The sequence below is a fragment of the Schistocerca americana genome, chromosome 1, assembly GCF_021461395.2.
Source record: "Schistocerca americana isolate TAMUIC-IGC-003095 chromosome 1, iqSchAmer2.1, whole genome shotgun sequence".
In the NCBI taxonomy this organism is placed as follows: Eukaryota; Metazoa; Arthropoda; class Insecta; order Orthoptera; family Acrididae; genus Schistocerca; species Schistocerca americana.
In genome coordinates this window covers 791,254,739-791,274,658 of record NC_060119.1, presented here as the reverse complement: position 1 = coordinate 791,274,658, position 19,920 = coordinate 791,254,739, and the positions used below count along the sequence as shown (strand labels likewise).

At 45.8% G+C, this 19,920-nt stretch overlaps 1 protein-coding gene across 2 annotated transcripts in view; it reads left to right on the top strand.

The window, feature by feature from the left end:
• The window catches only part of LOC124612436 (colorectal mutant cancer protein), a 602,106-nt gene that overhangs the window by 167,767 nt on the left and 414,419 nt on the right, over window positions 1-19,920 (top strand). For both annotated transcript variants that reach the window (XM_047140650.1, XM_047140660.1), the window contains exon 2: window positions 11,797-12,008. In XM_047140650.1, coding sequence (XP_046996606.1) covers window positions 11,797-12,008 — 212 coding nt within the window. The remainder of the gene's footprint in view (window positions 1-11,796; window positions 12,009-19,920) is intronic.

Sequence of the window (19,920 nt, the reverse complement as noted above, 5' to 3'; positions counted from 1 at the left end):
CTTCTTAACTTTCACTCAGGATAGCAATGTCATGAGCGAATCGTATGATTGATATCCTTTTACCTTAAATTTCAATTCCACTCCTGAACCTTTCTGTTATTTCCGTCATTGCTTCTTCGATGTAGAGATTGAACGGTAGGGGCGAGAGACTACATCCCAGTCTTACACCCTTTTTTAATCCGAACGCTTCGTCCTTGGTCGTCCACTCTTGTTATTCACTCTTGGCTCTTGTACTTATTACCCGTCTCTCCCTATAGCTTACAGCTATTTTTCTCAGGATTACGAACATCTTCCTCCACATTACATTGTCTAACGCTTTTTCCAGGTCAACAAATCCTGTGAACGTGTCTTGGTTTTTCTTTAGTCTTGTTTCCATTATCAAGCGCAACGTCAGAATTGCATCTCTGGTGCGTTTGCCTTTGCTAAAGCCATACTGATCGTCATACAACACATCCTCAATTTTCTTTTCCCTTCTTCTGTATATTATTCTTGTCAGCAACTTGGATGCATGAGCTGTTAAGGTGATTGTGCGATACCTCTCGCACTTGTCAACTCTTTCAGTCTTCGGAATTGTGTGGATGGTATTTGTCTGAATGTCAGATGGTACGTCGCCAGATTCATACATTCTACACACCAACGTGTATAGTCGTTTTGTTGGCACTTCCCCCAATGATTTTAGAAATTCTGATCGAATGTTATATATCCCTTCTGCCTTACTTGATCTCAAGTTCTCCAAAGCTCTCTTAAATTCTGATTCTAATATTGGATTCCCTATCTCTTCTAAAAAGACTCGTGGTTCCTCCTCTACCACATCAGACAAATATTCCCCCTCATAGAGATCTTCAATGTTGTCTTTCCGCCTATCCGCTCTATCCTCCCCATTTGACAGTGGAATTCCCGTTGCAATCTTTATGTTACCACCCTTTGAATTTCCTGTGTGGTGAGTCAGACCTTTCGACAATCATCTTTTTCGATTTCTTCACATTTTTCATGCAGCCATTTCGTCTTAGCTTCCCTGCGCTTCCTATTTATTTCATTCCTCAGCGACTTGTATTTCTGTATTCCCGAATTTCGCGGAACGTTTTTGTGCTTCATTGTTTCATCGATCAATTGATGTATTTCGCTGTTACCCACGGCTTCTTCACCGTTACCTTCTTTGTACCTATGTTTTTCTTTCAAACTTCTGTGATTGTCCTTTTTAGAGATGTCCATTCCTCTTCTACTGTACTGCCTACTGAGCTATTGCTTATTGTTGTATCTATAGCCTTAGAGATCTTCTAGCGTATCTCGTCATTCATTAGTACGTCCGTATCCCACTTCCTTGTGTATTGATACTTCCTGACTAATCTCTTAAACTGCAGCTTGCTCTTGATCACTACTACGTTGCGATCTGAGTCTACATCTGCTCCTGAGTACGCCTTACAATCCAGTATCTGATTTCGGAATTTCTGTCTGACCATGATTTAATCTAATTGAAATCTTCCCGTATCACCCGGCCTTTTCCACGTATTTCTCCTCCTCATGTGATTCTTCGACAGAGTATTCGCTATTACTAGCTGAAATTTATTACAGAACCTAATTAGTCGTTCTAGGCGCTTCAGTCTGGAACCGCGCGATGGCTACGGTCGCAGGTTCGAATCCTGCCTCGGGTATGGATGTGTGATGTCCTTAGGTTATTTAGGTTTAATTAGTTCTAAGTTCTAGGGGACTGATGACCTTAGATGTTAAGTCCCATAGTGTTCAGAGCCATTTGAACCTAATTAGTCTTTCTCCTCTCTCATTCCTTGTCCCGAGCCTATATTCTCCTGCAACCGTTTCTTCTACACCTTCCCCTACAACTACACTCCTGGAAATGGAAAAAAGAACACATTGACACCGGTGTGTCAGACCCACCATACTTGCTCCGGACACTGCGAGAGGGCTGTACAAGCAATGATCACACGCACGGCACAGCGGACACACCAGGAACCGCGGTGTTGGCCATCGAATGGCGCTAGCTGCGCAGCATTTGCGCACCGCCGCCGTCAGTGTCAGCCAGTTTGCCGTGGCATACGGAGCTCATTCGCAGTCTTTAACACTGGTAGCATGCCGCGACAGCGCGGACGTGAACCGTATGTGCAGTTGACGGACTTTGAGCGAGGGCGTATAGTGGGCATGCGGGAGGCCGGGTGGACGTACCGCCGAATTGCTCAACACGTGGGGCGTGAGGTCTCCACAGTACATCGATGTTGTCGCCAGTGGTCGGCGGAAGGTGCACATGCCCGTCGACCTGGGACCGGACCGCAGCGACGCACGGATGCACGCCAAGACCGTAGGATCCTACGCAGTTCCGTAGGGGACCGCACCGCCACTTCCCAGCAAATTAGGGACACTGTTGCTCCTGGGGTATCGGCGAGGACCATTCGCAATCGTCTCCATGAAGCTGGGCTACGGTCCCGCACACCGTTAGGCCGTCTTCCGCTCACGCCCCAACATCGTGCAGCACGCCTCCAGTGGTGTCGCGACAGGCGTGAATGGAGGGACGAATGGAGACGTGTCGTCTTCAGCGATGAGAGTCGCTTCTGCCTTGGTGCCAATGATGGTCGTATGCATGTTTGGCGCCGTGCAGGTGAGCGCCACAATCAGGACTGCATACGACCGAGGCACACGGGGCCAACACCCGGCATCATGGTGTGGGGAGCGATCTCCTACACTGGCCGTACACCACTGGTGATCGTCGAGGGGACACTGAATAGTGCACGGCACATCCAAACCGTCATCGAACCCATCGTTCTACCATTCCTAGACCGGCAAGGGAACTTGCTGTTCCAATAGGACAATGCACGTCCGCATGTATCCCGTGCCACCCAACGTGCTCTAGAAGGTGTAAGTCAACTACCCTGGCCAGCAAGATCTCCGGATCTGTCCCCCATTGAGCATGTTTGGGACTGGATGAAGCGTCGTCTCACGCGGTCTGCACGTCCAGCACGAACGCTGCTCCAACTGAGGCGCCAGGTGGAAATGGCATGGCAAGCCGTTCCACAGGACTACATCCAGCATCTCTACGATCGTCTCCATGGGAGAATAGCAGCCTGCATTGCTTCGAAAGGTGGATACACACTGTACTAGTGCCGACATTGTGCATGCTCTGTTGCCTGTGTCCATGTGCCTGTGGTTCTGTCAGTGTGATCATGTGATGTATCTGACCCCAGGAATGTGTCAATAAAGTTTCCCCTTCCTGGGACAATGAATTCACGGTGTTCTTATTTCAATTTCCAGGAGTGTATATTCCAGTCCCCCATGAATATGAAATTTTCATCTCCCTCTACGTGCTGTATTACCCTTCCAATATCCTCATATTCTTTCTCTATCTTTTCATTTTCGGCTTGCGACGGTGGCATGTACATCTGAACTATCGGTGGCGGTGTTGGTTTTCTGTCAATTCTGATAAGAACAACCCTATCCTGAAATCTTCACAGTAACATACTCTCTGCCGTACCTTCGTATTCATAACGAATCCTATTCCCGTTATACCATTTTCTGGTGCTGTTGATATCACCCTATACTCATCTATACTACCGACTCCTAAAATATTTACCGTTCCTCCCGAAGCATAACAAAAATATATAATTATACACTGAGGTGACAAAAGGCATGCGGTACGTCCTGATATCGTGTTGGACCTCTTTTTTCCCGGCTTAACGCAGCTATTCGACAAGGCACGGACTGCACAAATCGTTCGAATCCCTGTTCTTGAACCAGGCGTCGCTCTTCTATAGGTCTTCATCCATTTCTGATGTTGCAACATTCATATAAACATCAGTCACTAACAACTTCGCTGTTCTTCCTATCTTATTTATCAGATCATTTACATACATCATAAACAGTAATTGCCCCATAACACTCGGCTGAGTTAGTGCTGAAGTTACGTTTGTATTTGACGATTCCGTCTCGTTAAAAATGTAGTGTCGATTTCTATCTGGTAGGAAGTCCTGAATCCAATCACAACTCTTGTCCGTATTTCGTAAGCTCGTATTTTGTTCACTAAGCGACAGTGGAGAAGTGTATCGAATGCCTTTCGTATGTTAAGGAACACTGTATCATCCTGGACGCTGTTACATACTGCCTAGTAGATCTCATGAGCGAGCAGAGCTAGACGAGTTACACTAGGTCACTTTTTGCGGAAGAATGTTAATTTCTAAGGGGAGATAATTTTCTCAAAAAAGCTGTCGTACATGACCGTAAACGAGTTCCATAACTGTAAAACAGATTGTCGCCAGCGATATAAGTCTATAATTATGTGCATTTGTCCAGCGAGCCTTCGTAAAAATGGGCATAGCTTTAGACATTTTGCAGTTATCTGGAACTTTTCGTCCGTTCTGTCGAGTACATTAGTACGGTCATCTAATATATGTAACCCCTGTAATGCATAGATCATCTTTCACTTCGTCTGTGCTAGCGAAGTAGATACGAGTACTATGTCAAGGGGATGACTGGCTCTCTGTATACATTGTATTCCTTGCTGTCATTGGTGAAATATGCTATTTATCCGAGTTCAAAAAGATATGACCATCCCATCATATGTCGGTGCTATGGCGAGTAACATGGATTTTCCAACAGTTTGAGCTTCGTATCCCTTAGTTTTCCGATTGTCAAACAATAGTTGCGGACAAACACCTTGTTATGATGAAAAATGAATATTTCCTTTGCATTCCAGGCCTCGCATCCAGTAGTTTTTCACTCAGTCGCTTGAGAAGTATTATGTGGTAGTGATAATTATTGGTGTATTACATTTTGAAATGTAGTTAGTTAGGAGACTGTCTTTTACCTTCCGGAAGTCAGGGCTCACAACCTTTACGATGTATGGAATCGACGTCTACTACGACGACACCGGAACATTGGCTTCCATCCACTACCATTGTTTCGTTTCCGGCATGAAATGGTGGATCCACGTCTCGTGCATAGCAATACATTGTACTCATAATAAGTTGGATTTTTCTTGTCATATTTCTGTATTTGTTAGTATTCAACAGATGCGGCACCCATGTGACACATTGTTCTCTCATATTTAATTCTTCATACAACTCGTATTGTACAATCTATGACGTCCTCGCAAAAGATGTTCGAAAAGTTCGCCACTAACCGCAACGAATTTTGCAGCTCTTCTTGGCAGCTTCTGTGTTGCTGATCTGAGCTCATTCGTACGGTTCTTTACTTGAGCATACGCTTGTAAAATGTGAGCGAGAAGATCCTTCAAATGGTTCAAATGGCTGTCAGCACTATGGGACTTAACATCTGAGGTCATCAGTCCCTTAGACTTAGAACTACTTAAACCTAACTAACCTAAGGACATCACACACATCCATGCCCGAGGTAGGATTCGAACCTGCGACCGTAGCAGCAGCTCGGTTCCAGAGTGATGCGCCTGAACCGCTCGGCCACAGCGGCAGGCGAAGATCCTTCTTTGTGTCTGCTCTGTGCTTGTGTGGAGTAATACTCTACAGCGACTGATCCAACACCCAGGATGTGTTTCACTTACGTGCTGTGAAGGAAATCAAGATACATATCTTCGTGAAGGCGGTTATCCAAAACAACTGGACCGATGAGTTGATCATCAATAATACTGCATTGAAATGGTCAGTAAAGACAACACTACAAAGCCAACTGTTGCTTTGGTTGTATTCGTATGTCAGTGTTGGTGAAGGACATGCTGCTGACGCCCTTGTTTTTCAAACAGCTGTATGTCCGGTAGGTTAAGAAAAGGGCATATGTTAACCTGAAATTTTTCGTTCAGAATGAACAATACTATCACTCCTCAAAGCATCTACCTTTCCTTCTGAGTCACCCTGTGTTTGACTTGCGCTATTGCGTAACATAAATCAAAACACAAAGGACAGAAATTCGTTTATATTAACGTCGTCTTCGTGCGAAGTGTCAGTATTTTATTGTTACTCTCGTACAGTGAAAGAATGGAGATATGTCTTGGATGTTTTCCACAAACTGCAGTACGTCGATGGCTAATGTTTCTGCCGTAATGTATGACAGTCTTTATGAGTGTAGGATACAACGTGCAAATTATAAACTTTCATTCATGTCTTGCTTGCTTAGCAATTTTGGGAAACTTTGGGCGTTTATTTGAACACCACTTTCTCTTTTAATCCTGTAGATTCGTTGTCGTTGTGTAGGTCTGAGCTAAGACTGACTTGATGCAGCACTCTACGCAATCTGTTCTGTGGAAGCCTCTTTGTCTCTGCATAACTGCGAGTACTGCAATCTACAGCCATTGGAACCTGCTTGCTGTAGCCCGGTTATTCAGTGCAGCATCCGTAACATTTACTACACACCAATTGGTTAAATCTATCGTAGAAAAATGCCAGTCGCAAAGTAAGTTTAGAACGTGAGAAAGTTTTGATCGCCTCACATCGCTCTGCTGTGTGTAGGAGGAGGCCTTTTGTTGAGGGATGTCGACCGGATCTCCATTTCGAAGCAGCCCGCCAACCACCTGTGTCGTGCGGGTAGCATCAGAGACGATACCGGCGTAAAGCCTAAGCAGAACCCTTCTTTAGTTATTTCTTTGTTTCTTCAGAAAACAAATCTGTTACGAGCTGTCCGTTCTTCCGAACCAGTACAAAAACAAGTAGTTTTATTAGTTCTGATTTTAAAACTACGTTTTACTTGACAGATTATGCAAAAAACGTTTTACGCTTTATCGTTCAATAATGATTTTTTTTTCTTTTCTTATGGGACTTAACTGCTAAGGTCATCAGTCCCTGAGCTCACACACTACTTAACCTAAATTATCCTAAGGACAAACACACACACCCATGCCCGAGGGAGGAATCGATCCTCCGCGGGGACCAGCCGCACTGTCAATAATGAATTGTAGATGATACTAAAATCATTCCTGCAGAGTTCATCAGACACGTACTGCCCACTATATTGTGTCTTTATCGGTTTACTAGGTGCAGCTCATTTCTAAGTAAGAAAAGACGCAATTGTAGGACAATGAGTAGTGTTATACGTTTTCATTATTCCATTTATAAAAATTTGATTATCCTGGTATTTTATAAACTACTGATGCGGTTCTGTATGTATTGTATCGTCTTTTACATATTTTCTTGAATAATGTCTGTGGAACATTATCTCCTCTTTGATTTAAATATGTTATTTTCTCAAGGAAACTAAATTTATTACCTTTATGGCGTTAGTCGCAGCATTGTTGTTGAGGAAGCTACACTGAATTTCACCAAGATGGAGTAGGATGCCGACCTCGTGACCATTGCTACAAATGGGAGACGCGTGTGCTTGCATTTCAGTAAAGAGAAACATTCTGGATTCGAGTAGACATACACTGAGGTGACAAAGGTCATGAGATACCTCCTAATATCGTGTCAGGACCTCCTTTTGGCCGGCGTAATGCAGCAACACGACGTGGCACGGATTCAACAAGTCGCTGGAAGTCCCATGTAACATTATTAAGCCATGCTGTCACTGTAGCCGTGCATAATTGCGAAAGTCTTGCCGGTGCGGTATGTTGTGCACGAACTGATCTCTCGTTGATATTGCATAAGTGTTCGATAGGCTCCATGTCGGGAGATCTGGAGATCGCTCGAATTGCACAGAATGTTCTTCAAATCAGTTGCGAACAATTGTGGCCCAGTGACATGAGGTCATTGTTTGGGAACATGAAGTCCATAAATGACTGGCGGTGGTCTCCAAGTAGCCGAACGTAACCATTTCCAGTCAACTCCTCTCCATATAAAGACGGCCCATACCATTATGGATCCACCACTACCTTGCACAGTGCCTTGTTGACAACTTGGGACCGTAGCTTCTTGGGGTCTAAGCCACACTCGAACTCTACCATCAGCGCTTACCGATTGGAATGGGGACTGATCAGACTAGACCTCGGTTTTCCAATCGTCTAAGGTCCAACCGATATGGTCACGAGCCCAAGAGGGACGCTGCAGGCGATGCTGTGCTGTTCGCAAAGGCACTCGCGTCGGTCGTCTGCTGCCATAGCCCATTAACACCAGATTTTGCCGCACTGTCCCGACGGATACGTTCATCGTACTTCCCACACTGATTTCTGTGGTTATTTCGCGTCATGTTTGTTGTCTGTTAGCACTGACAACTCAACGCAAACGCCACTGCTCTCGATCGTTAAGTGAATGCCGTTGGCCACTGTCTTCTCCGTGGTAAGCCTGAAATTTGGTATTCTCGGCACGTTCTTGAGACTGTTGATCTCGGACTCCTCAACGATTTCCGAAACTGAATGATCACGTGCCTAGCTCCAACTACAATTCCGCATTCAAAGTCTGTTGATTCCCGTCGTGCGTCCATAATCACGTCGGAATCACGTGAATCACCAGAGTACAAATAACAGCTCCACTAGTGCACTGCCCATTTATACCGTTGTGTACGCGATACCACCGCTGTATGTGATGATTCAGAGGGTTTAGTAATCATGGTGTCGTTTGTTTTCAAGTTAGAGGGGGGAATGCTCTTGATGACGAAAGAACTGGTCGTCCTTCTGTCTATAGTCAGCCACCAAATGGTGTATAGAAAACATTTTTCGTCTGTAGCACGACAATCCGAAGATTTCATGGACACTTGGCTCACAACGCTTTGACTCTGACGGGGAACGTCAGGAGGCTGTCACGGCCTGGCAGCAGTCTCTTGCGGCATAACGTTGAGCGGGGAGAATTTGACAACTCATTGAGAGAATATAATTAATGATTAAGTCCAAATGCTGATTATGTAGATAAATAATTCAAGGGGTTAGGCTTAAAATTGCTGTAATACATTTGTTTCGACAATGCTAGTATTTTATTTTTAACCGAGAAGTGTTACTTTCGTGATAGGCATCGTGTATTATTTTTAAAATTAAAATGCACTGTTTGTCTAAATATCTGAGAACCATTCCACACCATAAGTAAGCCAAATAAAATTATTAAGAAATGTACAACACAGTTCTTGACGGATCTCATAAGATAAGCGTACACCCAGCGGATCACCGATTTTGCTAAACTTTCGCTTGATTGTAGTGCACACGACACAGATGCTGCTCTGCAACAGTTCGTTTGTGGAATATTTTCGAGAAATCGAGGTTAACAGTTTTCCTAATCTATTGAACACCATATGAGAGCGCCAGCAGTAGGAGCCTTAGGGCAACAGCCTTAGGGACATTTGCTAAGGCGGCCGTCTGGAAGTCTGCCCGAACTGGTTTCGAGTCAAGTCATTTTTTTTCTTATCGTACATCACAAACTTGTATCGTTACAACGAATCGTATTTCTTTGAAACTGAAGGTCAATAATAATGGTAATCGTAGTGGTACATGCGTGGGGAATTACACTTGAGGTATATTACGGAATTGTAACGAAATTACGTTTATTTATTGACACATTCGAGTCGTAGCGGGGAGGACCAGCTTTGAGTAATGTACACTGTATCTTCAACACGTACATGAATTTCTCGATAGATAAATGTTGATGTCATCACGATGCCTCACTATGATTGTATCTTATCGGTTGTCATTGTTATTTTTGCTGTAGGAAGGAAGAGATACAAAATTAGCAAAAAAAAAAAAAAATGAAACAAGGTGTCGTTTGTGGGACACAGCTCGGGCAGATTTCTGGTCTGCTGCCTCACCGGTCGTCCTCTTGCATAGCTCCGTGGTCAACGTGTCTCACTGCTTTGCGGAGGACCGGGATTCTATTGCCGGTATTGCCAGGGATTTTTCATTGTAACAGGGCGCACTGAGTCTCGTGAGGCCATTTGAGATTTTCAAAGTCGACAACGACCGGGAGAGCGGTGTGCTGACCCCATGCCCCTCCGTACAGCATAAAAATTACGCCATCGACAGAGGATGACAGGACGGTCCATTGACGGTCGATTGACCCATCATGGCCAGAACACGGAGCTTTGCTTTGCCCGTTGCGCCAGCTTCGCTGCTAGACTGCTGCCGCTGTCGTATGGTATTCAGCAGGCTCGGAAAACTTTGTTCTTCGATTTCTCGAATACGCTAGAGAAGCCCATCGTAGTGGAACGGCATTAGTTATGTTTAACAAAGTAACATAATAGTGCGAGAGAGTAGAAAAAGCGGTGATCCGCCAGGACTATTGAACCGTGGATTTACTTTCAAAAATCTTTTCTTAAAGAATTTACTTTATTTATTAGCGATTCATCAAGAATATTAACACATTTAATCACACTATGTGAGCGTGGAAGTAGTTGCCAATTGGTAACTGATGAAACAATTTTTTTTCAATAAATGGAAATTTCTATTCCTAAAAGCCCTTTCTTTTTAACAGATTTAAAATTATAATCAGAAAGCACCCTGTAAATATCAAGTTACAATTTATTCAGAGGCAGAAATAATTTCCTTGCCGCTCCCTTTTAACACGGCCGTAGTCACGACCGCTCACAACCATCTCTGAAAGACTACACTGGTGTAAATCTGCAACACACCAGATTACTTTAAACTAAAAATTTTAACAACTCACACAAACACATAAACCATGCACCCCGTAAGAGGGATGGAAATGGTACAAAACACTAAAATTAAAAGATTAACTTGCCACCGAAGGTGCAACTTGATTTTAACTTCTAAGAAAAGTCTTACGGTGAAAGGGTGGCAACTTTTTATACTAAAATGACCATGTAAATAAAAGCCCATGAAATGCAATCTTACATAAAATTATACAAGGTTGGCCAAACATGCTCTACAGTACAGATACATATTTCAGGAATTAGGCCGTTACACGTCAAGCAATAAATTCGTTAACGCACCGAATCCGACAAACATGAAAGAGGCAGCTATTAACGTACGGCAGATTGATAGGGAGATTACCGAACAACCCGAACTGCAGGTTGCTCTAACCCGCCCCTACTCCACGAGGGAAAAACAGACCCCCCAATTCATAAATACCACTTTCCCATGGGTGGGCAAACGGAGAAGACTGGTGGGACGACCCCAAAACAAAGCGGCTGGTGACCTCACCAAGAAAACAAGTAGAATTTAACAAGTAAATGAAACAACACATCACCAATCACTTAACTTCTAATAAACTGCAATTTCTGGCGAAGACCTGGCGCAGCACCCCCAAAACCCTCTCCCGACCCGTCCGCTGCCAGCCGCTTCAACGGACGCAGGAAGGTGCGCCGATCTCCCATCTCACGGCGTCGCAGCTTTCACCGGCCAGACCGATGTCGTGGATTGACTCCTGTTGCTCTCGTGTCGGCCTCGAAGCCACTACCCCTCGCTATACGGCGCGGCCCACTGGACTGCCATGGCGACCTCACATTCGCCGACACTCAAGACGGACAAGTCATCTTGCGTCCCAGCGCGCGGCCGACCAACCGATCGATCCAACCGCCAATGACCATTGCCTGAACAAACTCGAGCAGACTGGCGGCCTAACACATACTAGCACTTCGAACGACAAACGGACACTGACTGTCGTACAAATACGAACGAGAGACAGACCAGCAACCGGTGACGAGTGACTGACCAGACTCTCCGCGACTGACAGACTGACCTCAGACTGCACCGACTCAAACTGACCGACTCCCGAGCTCATAGCGCCCCTTAAATGCACGTGAACAGGCAACTTTTCCCCTTTCCCACCAGAGGGAGACACCAAAGCTACGATTGCCACAGCGGCGCCACCGCCAGAAACGGAAGGCGACTGCTTTACACTACACGCTGCGGCGCGCTCTTCAAAACAGCATATTTTACCACAGCTCAACCGTGCTTCCCTCGTCATTAACGGGGCCAAGCAGTTAACAGCTTGTGCATGTGTTGTGTGCCCGCAGCCAGGACCTGCTGACGGTGTGCCGCGAGCTGAACCTGGAGGACTCGCTGGAGGAGCTGATGCGCGAGCTGGGCGCCGACGACCAGGGCCGCATCTCCTACCAGGAGTTCCTGCGCCGCCGCCTCGCGCTCCGCCCGGAGATCGACGCCCTGCGCGGGCACACGGCCGCCGGCGCGCGCGACTACCTGCCCGCCAGCAGCGACAACAGCCTCGGTACGTAGCCCCGGCAGCGGCTGTCTCATAGTCTATACTAATAATCACGAGTACACCTTTGGTCACCATCTCTGAAAATGAAAACTCTCCAAGGTGTTGCAGAATAGCCTCCAAATGTCACCGTCTTACACAGGGTGATTCAGCTGCCCCTGCCTATCGGTTTTATGCAACCCGCAACGCCTTAACACGCCATGCCCTAGATTTTCATTCTCTCTCTCTCTCTCTCTCTCTCTCGCTCGCTCGTTCGCTACGTACAAACTCTTAGCCCTACAGAAAAAAATGAGCAGGACCTTTTTGTAGGAAATGTAATGTAGTTAAATTTTGTATTGTGAGACGTTTTCACTAGATGCCATAATTCTCGAATTATTCAAGATAAACGTTCAAAAGCAACCTCCAAACGCATTTTTTTAAATAACTCGAAAACCATGGCCTCCAGTGAAAACGTATCCCGCTACAAAATTTACCTGCATTAAATTTCCTACAAAAAGGTCCTGTTTTTTTTTCCTGTACAACTAATAGTTCGCACGTATCAGGTGACGGAACACGGCAATATCGGACGTGGCTTTTGAGGGCGTTATGAGTTGCATAAAACCCATACGTAGGGGTACGTCTTCTCTCATCCCTTAGTCACTCAGTTTATTATTGACATCTTCTGAATGTATAAGGTCTCTCCTACCCCCTCCCCTCCTCTCTCTCTCTCTCTCTCTCTCTCTCTCTCTCTCTCTCTCTCTCTCTCTCTCTCTGTGTGTGTGTGTGTGTGTGTGTGTGTGTGTGTGTTGGCCTGTCATACGGGGTCGGTTGTTTCGTGATTTGGCTACTTGTTTTAACTTTGTGGGCGAATTGTTCTTACAGTCGCCAGTTAACCTAAGCGACGGAAGTCGTGTGCGCCACCTAGCTGTGTATCGTATTGTTTGAGCCGTATACTGGGGACTACCCAAGGATTTGTCTAAAACAACGTCGAAAACCGCCTGCCGAACATACTCAGGCTGGCCGGTGTACCAGGCCGATGGTTGCTGATCCGCCGCACGATCTCTATCCGGGTCAAGTTCACATCTCTGTCCTGCAGACAAGCGCGCCGCATGTTAAGCTACACTGTTTGATCAAAAGCATCCGTACACCCTTATATAATGCCCAGTTCAACAAGTTCAACACCAGATGTCATGACAGATGACACCACAAGTATAAAAGGAGGCGGGCAGTATTGTGTTGTCCACATCCGGAGAGTAGGTACCAGGTGAGCAGAACTCTGGCATCGGTACAGAGTGTGTGTGAAATCTTATGGGACTTAACTGCTAAGGTCATCAGTCCCTAAGCTTACACAGTACTTAACCTAAATTATCCTAACGACAAACACACACACTCATGCCCGAGGGAGGACTCGAACCTCCGCCGTACAGTCCATGACTGCAGAGTCTTACACCGCTCGGCTAATCCCTCGCGGCTCGGTACAGAGTCAGCGAGGCATTAGTTGAATAGGAAATTAGAAATGAGACAATAAAAATAAGGGAACAAACCCTCTGAGGAGAGACTTAAAGACCTGTGCCCCTTAAAAGTGACCCCCCCCCCCCCCCCAATTGCAACAAAGTGGCCAAAATTAAACTTTACCGTGTCACCAAGAAGCATAAATCAGTGACGAAACGATGGGGCTTAAAAAAATATATGTTGTCAGTAGGGAATCAGTAACAACAGAATGGGTCGATCAAGAGAGCTCAGTGTCACCAGATTAACAAATCCATCAGAGATACTTGGACTGTTTCAAAGCCGCCCAAGTCCACTATTAGTGCTGTGATTGTGAACTGGAAACAGGAAGGAACAACCGCAACTAAACCAAGACCAGGCAGACCACATGTTCTGACCGACGGGGCACGTCGAGCATTGCGGATGATGGTCCTAAAAAATTACATGTAGTAAGCAGAAGTCCTAAATCGTGAGTTCCTTAGGGGTACCAGCAATCCAGCTAGCACAATGACGGGGTACAATGGGCGAGCAGCTCCTCGTAAGTCACACATTTCTGTAGTCGGTATTAAGCGACACCTGAGGTACTGTAAAGAGGGACTCCATTGGAGAGTGGACGACTGGAAACGAGTGATTTGCAGTGATGAATAACGCTGTACCCTGTGACAATCCATCTGAAGTGTTTGGGTTTGGCGAATGTCTAGAGAACGTTATCAGCAATTATGTGTAATGACAGCAACGAAGTACAGTGGATATGATGTTACTGTATGATGATGTTTTTCGTTGCTAGGGTGTGGTCCCCTTATTGCATTTGTGAAAACGCTAAATGCGGAAGGATATGAACACATTTTACAGTAGACAAGCAATTCGAAGGCGATGATCGTTTGTATCGGCATGACAGTGCAGCCTGTCGTAAAGGAGCCTCTGTGAGGCAATGGTTCGTTGACAGTAACATTCCTCAAACAGACTAGCCTGCCCGGAATTCCGACCTGCACCCAGTTGAAAACCTTTGGAAAGAGTTAGATCGTCGACTTAGTTCCAGACTGCAGCCTCCAACATCACTGCCTACCCTGGTTTCAGCTCTTGAGGAAGAGTGGGCTGCCATTTCTTCACAGACACTCAGAAACCTAATTAAAATTGTCCCTAACAGAGTTCAAGCCGTCATAAAGGGTAGACACACTTTATATTAAAAATATGGCAGTAGGTTTGTTTATAAATAACTTATGTGCTACCAGTCACGATTTTCTTTATTTTATTTTTCGCACGACGCGTTTCGGGAAATGATTCCCATTTTCAAGTGCGTTTTTTGTTTTCCCGAAACGCGTCGTACGAAAAATAAAATAAAGAAAATCGTGACTGGTAGCAGATGAGTTATTTATAAACAAACCTATTGTTTTCACACTCGCAGGCTTTCAGAACCATTTATAATGAATCAAATTAAAAAATATGGCATTTCAGTCTTTGATCGCTATTTTTTTATTTCAATAACCAGTTTCAGGCTAGCTGCTCATCTTCAATCATATATTGCAGTTACAGAGTAACCTGTCAGTACAGAACTACTGACAGCGAACCAATAGTTCTGTACTGACAGGTTACTCTGTAACTGCAATATATGATTGAAGATGAGCAGCTAGCCTGAAACCGGTTATTGAAATAAAAAAATAGCGATCAAAGACTGAAATGCCATATTTTTATTCAAAGAACGATCGCGGCTATCCCAATAAGACAATCATGTCTAATTTTGATACACCTTATACACTCCTGGAAATTGAAATAAGAACACCGTGAATTCATTGTCCCAGGAAGGGGAAACTTTATTGACACATTCCTGGGGTCAGATACATCACATGATCGCACTGACAGAACCACAGGCACATAGACACAAGCAACAGAGCATGCACAATGTCGGCACTAGTACAGTGTATATCCACCTTTCGCAGCAATGCAGGCTGCTATTCTCCCATGGAGACGATCGTAGAGATGCTGGATGTAGTCCTGTGGAACGGCTTGCCATGCCATTTCCACCTGGCGCCTCAGTTGGACCAGCGTTCGTGCTGGACGTGCAGACCGCGTGAGACGACGCTTCATCCAGTCGCAAACATGCTCAATGGGGGACAGATCCGGAGATCTTGCTGGCCAGGGTAGTTGACTTACACCTTCTAGAGCACGTTGGGTGGCACGGGATACATGCGGACGTGCATTGTCCTGTTGGAACAGCAAGTTCCCTTGCCGGTCTAGGAATGGTAGAACGATGGGTTCGATGACGGTTTGGATGTACCGTGCACTATTCAGTGTCCCCTCGACGATCACCAGTGGTGTACGGCCAGTGTAGGAGATCGCTCCCCACACCATGATGCCGGGTGTTGGCCCTGTGTGCCTCGGTCGTATGCAGTCCTGATTGTGGCGCTCACCTGCACGGCGCCAAACACGCATACGACCATCATTGGCACCAAGGCAGAAGCGACTCTTATTGCTGAAGACGACACGTCTCCATTCGTCCCTCAATTCACGCCTGTCGCGACACCACTGGAGGCGGGCTGCACGATGTTGGGGCGTGAGCGGAAGACGGCCTAACAGTGTGCGGGACCGTAGCCCAGCTTCATGGAGACGGTTGCGAATGGTCCTCGCCGATACCCCAGGAGCAACAGTGTCCCTAATTTGCTGGGAAGTGGCGGTGCGGTCCCCTACGGCACTGCGTAGGATCCTACGGTCTTGGCGTGCATCCGTGCGTCGCTGCGGTCCGGTCCCAGGTCGACGGGCACGTGCACCTTCCGCCGACCACTGGCGACAACATCGATGTACTGTGGAGACCTCACGCCCCACGTGTTGAGCAATTCGGCGGTACGTCCACCCGGCCTCCCGCATGCCCACTATACGCCTTCGCTCAAAGTCCGTCAACTGCACATACGGTTCACGTCCACGCTGTCGCGGCATGCTACCAGTGTTAAAGACTGCGATGGAGCTCCGTATGCCACGGCAAACTGGCTGACACTGACGGCGGCGGTGCACAAATGCTGCGCAGCTAGCGCCATTCGACGGCCAACACCGCGGTTCCTGGTGTGTCCGCTGTGCCGTGCGTGTGATCATTGCTTGTACAGCCCTCTCGCAGTGTCCGGAGCAAGTATGGTGGGTCTGACACACCGGTGTCAATGTGTTCTTTTTTTCATTTCCAGGAGTGTATTAATGTCGACGAATAGGTGTCTGGAGGATTTTGATCTGCTAGAGTATGCGTACAGGTGTATAAGGCCCGTCTCTGTCACTAAATAAATGGCTGTTTGATTTATTGCTATACGCGCTTCGCTTTTTTATTTTCAGAGCACCACTTGTTGCCTGTAATACATAGTTTGCTTCTTATGACATGCGTGTAATAGATAGATGGTAAAATAGCTCTCAACATCTTTCTGTTTTGCATTTTACTGACATTAGTCTTCTACTGTTAGCACAAAAATTCTTGTCGACAGAGTCACTCTAGATTTTAATAATTTTATGGTTCTATTGACCATCTAAAAATAAATACGAATTGTGTGTAGTGAAATGTGCACGCAATGTTGAGACTAGGACATGCAAATACAGTTCCATCGAGTCACGTGTGTGAAAAAATGGATTGAAATATTGTTAAAACATACAGTAACTTGTGAGTACATGAGTTGTTTTAAACCTAACAGTAGGAGACTAGCACCAACAAACTGCAATGTACACAGAAATTCAGAACCATTATATCACGTATCTGTTATACGCATGTAGCAAGAAGCAAAATATGTATGACAGGCGGCTGAGAATTCATCGAAAACAAAAGAAGCGAAAATGTATGGCAATCAAACAAACAGCCATTTGTTTAGTGAAAAAGACAAACCTTATTCACTAAGGAGGTAGTAGTAATCTTATAAATGTCGAAGTATAGAATCAAAGAAGGTTTGAATGTATACTTAGGGAGTCTTCTTCTAAGCTGTATACAATTCAACAAATCATGAACGCTTGCTAGAGCAACATGAGAAGCAAGTTGCTATTCAATCATATCCCGTATATGTTCGATGAGCAACGTAGTCTGGTAAGTAAGTACAAGCCGCAAAAGACGTGGCACAGATCCTTTCCAGAAGTTGGCTGGAATATGTCCCACCACATGTAGCTGGACATTCTCCTGTTGAAATATGGTATGTGGAGTTCCCAGAAAAAGCATTCTATAATTTGCCGGGAACATCGATTCGATATCTGGACCATTCAGGAAATAAAAGGGGTTGTTACGTGACTTGCCCTTTATAAACGTTTAGATGCTCCGGAAAGGCGTCAGAGCACGTTACCGTTCTATCTTCGTCGTAACAATCACTTTTTTGTTTTATTGTGTGTTTGAAAACAGTCTCGGAAATGTGTCGAGACTGTTTAGGGCACTGTGTTACACGTTATGTACTACGCACCTCTTTCCGACGCGCATCTCCTCTTCACCGTCGCCGAGGTGGAACTGGACGCTGTGACGACGTGGGGCTGATGTACTGCGGGCTCTGCCAAGTGTGTCGATGTGATCTTCGTTGCACACGCACATTCTGTAATGGAACTCTCGCTTTCACACCTTTCACAACAGTATGTGCACTCGGTGGCACATCGTTACTCGCATTGACGATCCTATTGGTGATGTTTCGCGAGATAGGAGGGATTTTATAATTGCCGTACCCTGGCTTATTTGTCTTTCTCACACAGAGAAATGGTGTTAGCAACATTGTCTGTCCTCATACCTTTCGGTCATGTCCCAAAGAACAGACACCATATCCATATAAATATATAGTTCTGGCAATAGCGGCCATGACCTCCTTCTTCTGTGCGAATGCACACACATTCCCCAACTCTTACGGGACTTGGTAACAATGTCTTCCACGAGTAATGACTGTGTTGGGGTGGGACACTACGAATATAGTGTGTGGACATACAAGGTTAGAATGTGGGTCTCGCGGGAGGCGTGCGGGAGATAGTCCCTGCAGTCGCTCTATCCTCTGTGCCCTCGGTGGCTCAGATGGATGGAGCATCTGCCATATAAACAGGAGATCCCGGGTTCGGGTCCCGGTCGGGGCACACATTTTCACCTGTCCTCGTTGACATATATCAACGCCCGTCAGCAGCTCAAGGTATTCATATAATTCTCATTTTTTGTATCCTTGTCCACCATTCGTAATTTCTCAAAAGTTCATGTAGTCGTTGGTTAGTCCATTGTTGGCGTCACAGTTAAAGATAATGTGGTCGGCTGTTCCCGTATGACCACACAGAACCTGTACGGATAAACCAGACATGGACCATGTCCGTTAGACTGTGTACCATTCCCTGACTGGAATTCACATGGCCTAGAGCTAGTCGTTCTCGAACGCACGGGGAAGGTTGGTATACTCATCAGTCAGTTTCACTGTTGACGCAGTCGTTCTGCCATCTGTAGATTTAGATATAGTGCGAAAAGTACAGACCTACACGATCAGATTCTGCTTCATTCTTACCATATATGACCCAAGTGTAGTGACCCACTTCGTCAGGTTGCTGTATCGTATTAGAGTCTCTACATCTACATCCATACTCCGCAAGCCACCTGACGGTGTGTGGCGGAGGGTACCTTGTGTACCTCTATCGGTTCTCTCTTCTATTCCAGTCTCGTATTGTTCGTGGAAAGAAGGATTGTCGGTATGCCTCTGGGTGGGCTCTAATCTCTCTGATTTTATCCTCATGGTCTCTTCGCGAGATATACGTAGGAGTGAGCAATATACTGCTTGACTCCTCGGTGAAGGTATGTTCTCGAAACTTCAACAAAAGCCCGTACCGAGCTACTCAGCGTTTCTCCTGCAGAGTCTTCATCTACATCTACATCTATACTCCGCGAGCCACCTTACGGTGTGTGGCGGAGGGTACTTATTGTACCACTATCTGATCCCCCCTTCCCTGTTCCATTCACGAATTGTGCGTGGGAAGAACGACTGCTTGTAAGTCTCCGTATTTGCTCTAATTTCTCGGATCTTTTCGTTGTGATCATTACGCGAGATATATGTGGGCGGTAGTAATATGTTGCCCATCTCTTCCCGGAATGTGCTCTCTCGTAATTTCGATAATAAACCTCTCCGTATTGCGTAACGCCTTTCTTGAAGTGTCCGCCACTGGAGCTTGTTCAGCATCTCCGTAACGCTCTCGCGCTGACTAAATGTCCCCATGACGAATCGCGCTGCTTTTCGCTGGATCATGTCTATCTCTTCTATTAATCCAACCTGGTAAGGGTCCCATACTGATGAGCAATACTCAAGAATCGGACGAACAAGCGTTTTGTAAGCTACTTCTTTCGTCGATGAGTCACATTTTCTTAGAATTCTTCCTATGAATCTCAACCTGGCGCCTGCTTTTCCCACTATTTGTTTTATGTGATCATTCCACTTCAGATCGCTCCGGATAGTAACTCCTAAGTATTTTACGGTCGTTACCGCTTCCAATGATTTAC